Source organism: Aythya fuligula, chromosome 12 (assembly GCF_009819795.1).
Source record: "Aythya fuligula isolate bAytFul2 chromosome 12, bAytFul2.pri, whole genome shotgun sequence".
In the NCBI taxonomy this organism is placed as follows: Eukaryota; Metazoa; Chordata; class Aves; order Anseriformes; family Anatidae; genus Aythya; species Aythya fuligula.
In genome coordinates this window covers 21,146,906-21,152,905 of record NC_045570.1, presented here as the reverse complement: position 1 = coordinate 21,152,905, position 6,000 = coordinate 21,146,906, and the positions used below count along the sequence as shown (strand labels likewise).

Genomic DNA, 6,000 nt, shown 5'->3' with positions numbered 1-6,000 from the left:
AAGCTTAGGCGAGTCAATGGATTGCAATCTATCTGGCTAGGAATGAACAAGACAACATCAAATGAGAAGCCGTCAGCTGGACCATACAAAAGCTAAATGTACACAAAAGGGTTTTTTCTTTTAAATCTACCATACTGCTTCAGTTCATTTCCAATGCAACAATCTACTCAACACCAAAAATGGTCATATCTATCATAAATACAGAAAGTCAGTTGTTTTAAAACTTATTTTTTTAAGCTCCGAGTCCTCAACACTCTTTGTGGTTTATTTTTTTCTGAAAAGTGGGAGTGCTTAACTTTTCCCCTTGAAATTGGCTTCAGCAGAAAAGCTACCCTTAGAATCCCCGAAAAGCTAAAGCAGTTCACATTGATTTTCTCTTGAATACTTTCTGCCCATTTTAAATTAACAAAAAAACAAACAAACGAACAAAAAAAAAAAAAAAAGGAAACAAAAACAAAAAACCCAACCTTTTCTGGAACGAAAACAAAACAAAACAAAAAACCCAAAAACAAACAAAAGAAATTATATATATATATATAAAACAATGATTCTGAAAACAGAACAAAGTGTGAGCGATTGACCTGAGAATAAAAAGACATTACATTTCTTTTTTCTTTTAGCAAGCCATTGGTATCTGAATGCTAAGATAGCAAGAAATTTAAAACTGTAACAAGGTGGGCTGCTTTCCCATACAGTGCATGCCGGCCTCTGCTGTGCTATCGACGTGGGGCGTTATTGAAAAGGGGCAATATACAAGGGGCTTAAGCTCCGAAGACAGTAAGGAGGCAGCACGGGCTTTCGTCTCCCAGACCAACAGTACCTTCGAAAGGACAAATGTAACAGATTTTTTTTTTTTTAAGTTTTATTTTATTAAAAGGAAAGGAAAAAAGAAATGTAAAACCCACCGGCATCGTTATATGGGAAAACAACCCACGCTTTTTCTTTTTTCTTTTTTCTTTTTTTGGTTAGAAGCTTTGGAATTGCAGTTAGTCTATTTTTGAAATTGGTTTGTTATTAACTTTTTTATTTAAATTTTCATTGTTCATCTTCAAAGCTTACAATCTGAAGGTGTCCATTCCTACGCTAGCTAGACCACTGTCCTTAGGGCAGCCGGGGTCCCGGGGCCCCTCCGCCGGGCTCGCCGGTCCATCTGACTTTTGGCTAAGATCCGTGTCAGACTCCTCCGAATAGTCGTCTGTTGGCATCGAGGGCTGAACCCCTGAGGTGCTGCATGAACTTGAGGTAACCGTTGAAGATGAGGAGAGAGGAGGGAAAGGCGGCGGCGGCGGCTTCCCCGGCGGGGCGCGGGGGGCTGCCGGGGGCCAGGGCTTTCTGGAGGCGTGGGGGGAAGCCGGGGGAGGCCGGGGGGGCGGGGGGCTGTCGTTTGAGTGAGCGGCCGACTGCGAGGTAGATGCGGTGCTGGGGTCGGGGGGGCAGGCAGAGTGAGGTAATAGACTGGGGTGCTCTTTGGCGTTTCTTGCTGCTCTTGTGATTGTTCGGTGTTTGTGCGGGGCTGACTCGAGATGCTGACTGAGGGCTTCGTCCCCACACACCGTGCTCTCGCACGCCACGCACTGGTACGAGCCGCTGCCCTGGCCGCTGCCGGTGGGCACGTGAAGCACCATCTCTTGCAGGTTCGCCATGGACTGGCCGAAGAAGCAGAGGGACTTCAGGTGGTCGCTGGCCGCCTCCTGGTCGCCGAAGCCCGCCTGGCACTTGCGGCAGACCAGCTTGTACTGCACCTTCGGGACGATGAAGGGGTCGCAGAGGGAGTCCGCGCCCTTGCCTTCCGCTTCGGGCTCTTCTGGGGGTTTGGGCAGGAGGGGGGACACCTCGCGGGGTGCATTCTTCTGCTCTTCTTGCTTGGGGGGTTCTTTGGCAGGGTCTTTGTCCGGGGTGGCAGCCCCCGTGGGGACGGGGGTTTGGCTTCCTTTGGGCTGCTGCGCTTTCTGCTGCTGCTGCTGCTGCTGCTGCTGCTGCTGCTGCTGCTGCTGCGCTTGCCGCTGCTGCTGCTGCAATGCCTCCTGCAGACTCTGCTGGTATTGCTGGTACTGCTGCAGCAGGGAGCCGGGGGACAGCCCCAGCAGCGCCTGCGACAGTGCAGGGCTGTAGGGGAAGAGCCCCTCCATCCCGTACATGGGCTGCAGGTACCCGCTCTGCAGGGCGCCAGGGATCTGCGGGGCGTAGTAGGGGGAAAACCCGGGGACGAAGTAGGGCAGGAACTGGCTCGTCAGCAAGGTGGTGGGGTCCGAATTCAGGGCGGCCTGCAGTGCCTGCAGCTGGGCAGGCTCCACCGCATACTCCATGGCAGGCAGCGGGGCCGAGAGGGCACCTGCCGGCGCCTCCCCCTTCTCCTTCTTGGGCCCCGGCAGGGGGTCCCCCTTCCCCTTGGGTGCCTTTTCCTTCTCTTTTGCCTTCTCGCTCTCCTTCTCCTTGCGCTGCGGCGGGGGCGGCTGCTGCTGCTGCGGCTGTGGGGTTGTTGCCGGCGGCTGCTGCGGGGCCACGGCCGCCGTGGCTTGTGCCGGAGTGGGCGAGCTCAGAGCGGCCGGGGGCTGCTTATTTGGTAATCCAGAGGTGGGGAGTCCGGGCGAAGGGACGCTTGTGCTGGGTAGGCCCATCAGGTTGGGTTTGGGAGAAGTTAAAGCTGCAAGAGGGAGGAGAGAGAGGTGAGGAGTCAGTGCAGGGCAGGTGGCAAGCACGAAGCAGGGTGACCTCAGGACACCCCACGAGTGCCCCTGCACGCCCTTCTCCACGCAGGGGCAGTGACTGTGGCAGGGACAGTGACACCAGCCCCGTGCTGCGTGGCTCATGTTGGGGTGCCTGGGTGCCAGCCCCGCTTCCCCTGGGCACGGGGATGCCCGCACCCCCCGGTGCCCGTCAGCCCTGTCACCCATGGCCACGCAGTGCTGGCTGCCCATGACGCTTCAGGTGAGATGGTGTTATCATCTGCCATTTCACGTAAGCTAGTTAGTGCTGGATTATGAAAATACTTAAAATGTACGCGAAGGAGTGGGGCAGGGGAAATGGAAAGGAGGAAGGTGGGGAATGCCAGAGGGGTGCAGAAAAGGGATGTGTTCCTCATCCTGTTCTCTCCTAGTTTATCAGCTTGCTCTTCCCCAGGGAAGAGCCGCAGCTGCCAACTTCTGTGTGCTCCTAATGCTTGGCAAAATCCACTGCTCTCTAGTTGGAAAACACTGGATAAGGAGATGTCCTACGAAGAGCTACCATGGATAAAGCCTGATGTGCCCCTCAATATTCCAGATCCTTGCACTGCCCCTTATCGGGCGAGGACAGACGGACAGACATCTGCCATGACCCACCAGTGGTGAGCTGCTGAGGAGCTCCCGCGGCTCAGGGAGAGAGCAGCCGGCAGCCACGGGGCTGTTTTCCCCCTGCAGATGGCAGAGGGACACCTGAGAGACCTCAGGGCTGGGGCAGCTGAGGGCATTTGGTGAGGGAACAAAGCGGATGTGTGGGAAGGCTGATGAGGAGCCTCAGGTGGCTCAAGGATAGAAGGAGCTTTGGAGAAGGGCTGCTGGGTGAGAGCTGGTGCTGAGAGCGGAGGCACCCGGGGCAGGGGGCTGGCGTGTGGGAACCCAGGTGGCTCCTGGAGAAGCAGCTGGGCTTCCACGGCAAGCTGCCTCTCTGGGTGCCCACTTTCCCTTCCTGTGGCTGGAAGCAAGGCAGCCCAAACACGTCTCTCTTGTGATGCACAGATGCAGGGTGACAGCAAACCAGAAAATACTGCCATTTCGAAAATGAGTCAGTTATTCACAACCTGCTCTAGGTGGCCCTGCCTGAGCAGGGTGTTTGGACCAGGTGACCTCCAGAGGTTCTTTTCAACCTAATTTATTCTGTGATTCTGTAAACCAAAGAGAGAAAACCTCCACGTATCACAGACAGCTGAACAGATGCAAATGTACTGAAGAAACTACTCAACACAAACAATGCACCTGGCTTTCTTGTATAAGTTCAGCCAGACTTTCTGGCTGTTGTCCCCTGTACAGTGGAGTTATCCCAGTCCCCTGGACTCGTTCTCTTTAGATCAAACTTCATTCCTTTCCTGGAATGTAGCTCATTCAGTAACTATGGGTGTCACTGAATTTGTACTGCTCAGAATACAGCAAAGGAACAACCTTCTTGCAGCATCGTATTTTGAGTAGCAGTTGGCAGCAAAGTGGGGCACAGCAGTCTCCAAATCCTGGCTGCACTACACCCTAGTATAAACGGTTCATTTGGCTATGGTGTTGCATTCACCCCCTGGCTTTGTTTGGAGACCTGCATGCAGAGCTGGACAAAACTGATGTGGCTCTGCAGAGGACAGCCTGGTAAAGGAAGCGAGCAGCAGGGCTTGAGGAAGAGGCAGGATAAGAGCCCTGGAGAATTCAGTGATGACTGAAGCAAAGCCCTTCTGAGACCTGCAACTGCTCTTGATGCTGTATTGAGACAATAGTGATTTGTAAAGGTATGAAGTGAGCCTCGACGCAGCAGCCTTATAGATTTCAGATAAGGGGATATTATGGATAGATGCCATTGAAACTGATGTTCCCTAGTTGAACAGTACCTGAGAGGTTCAAGCACAGGAGCAGCAGCTAATTCATAACATTCCTGGATGCACAGCCTTATCTGTTTCGACAGGCTTTGAGCTGAGATGGCCTGACCTTTGGAGCTTTATCTAAAGGCCACAAATAGTCTGTTTGACTTTCTAAATAGCTTAGTCCTGCCTAGACAGTCACTGATTACTCTTAACATTCATAGTATGTAGCCCCATCTCCCCAAGACACATACTGATCTTTGGAGAAAAATAAAGGCAACATATATATTGAAGCACAAAAAAGTAATTTTAGATCTTGTTATAAACTTGGGGTACTAAGTAAAGAGCATGGAGCTGATCTGTGATAGGCTGACAATGTAATTTGCCAAAGAAATAATTTTGGCTTACTTCTGGCCACTGAACCAAGATCTGTTGGAAAGAAATAGCATGAAAATATCCTGGCACACAAAGATCCCCATCAGGCACAAGCCTAAGACTACACTCAAGGAGCAGGAATGGGCAGCAGCCCCAGACAGAAGAACATCTCACAGCAACTGTTTTTAAAGATGGCTTAATTACAATGGACTATCCTACACCCATTGTCACTATTTTATCTACTCGGGGTGGGGTGGGGGTGGAAGGAATTCTGTAACTATGCAAAAAAACCTTGCAGAGGCCCTAACTCCTAATAGAAAACTTTTCTAGATAAACTTACTCTGATCTCTTCTGCTTCTGACATGAACACCAGCAACCACACTACAATGTAATCCCCATGCTGCTCCAGGGGAGAGAAGGATCTTGACTCCAAGAGTACGGATCATATTTGGAAAGACCAGAACCCAACTCTTGTCCATTTGCCAGCAGAAGATACTTCAGAGATGAATAGTTGTGGAGAAAAAGGTGAACAGAGACATTTCCCAGGGGATAGAAGGATGCCTGATTTGAGTCATGGGTCCTTAATGCTCTCTTTAGGATATTATACCCGATGTCATTGTAACAACATACTAACTTCAGGTTCTAGTGATGTGATTTATACTGAACAACTCTGCAACCAGCCTCCCTTGCAGATGTCAGATAAGCTGTTCCAAGTTCCACCTAACTGCTCAAGCCAGCTATTTTTTTTACTAAGATTTTGATTTGCTTATCCAAAGATTTACCTCCTGCATGACAAATGAAGAAGGCAATTCGATTAATATGACACTATCATGTTACCTGGCAGCATCAGCACTCAGTTCTTCAATCTGTTGAAAAAAGAACTTACAAAATGGCCTGCTGACAAAAAGCATCAAAAAGTCTTTTTGAAGACTGCTATCACTCCAGTTTCTGAATAAGAAGCCAGGAAGATGCTTAGATAATATTTATACTTTATACCAAGGATTATAACTTATCATTATCCAATTAGTTCAGTACACTAAGAGAAAGTTACTGTTTCTGGACACAGCCTGATGGTGTTACAGCAGTATCAG

At 50.3% G+C, this 6,000-nt stretch overlaps 1 protein-coding gene across 2 annotated transcripts in view; it reads right to left on the bottom strand.

Annotated features, from left to right (window-relative positions):
• Positions 1-532: 532 nt before the first annotated feature.
• ZFHX3 (zinc finger homeobox 3) overlaps positions 533-6,000 on the bottom strand; it is a 110,528-nt gene continuing 105,060 nt past the window's right edge. For both annotated transcript variants that reach the window (XM_032195411.1, XM_032195413.1), the window contains exon 9: positions 533-2,644. In XM_032195411.1, coding sequence (XP_032051302.1) covers positions 1,056-2,644 — 1,589 coding nt within the window. In that variant the 3' untranslated portion in view covers positions 533-1,055. The remainder of the gene's footprint in view (positions 2,645-6,000) is intronic.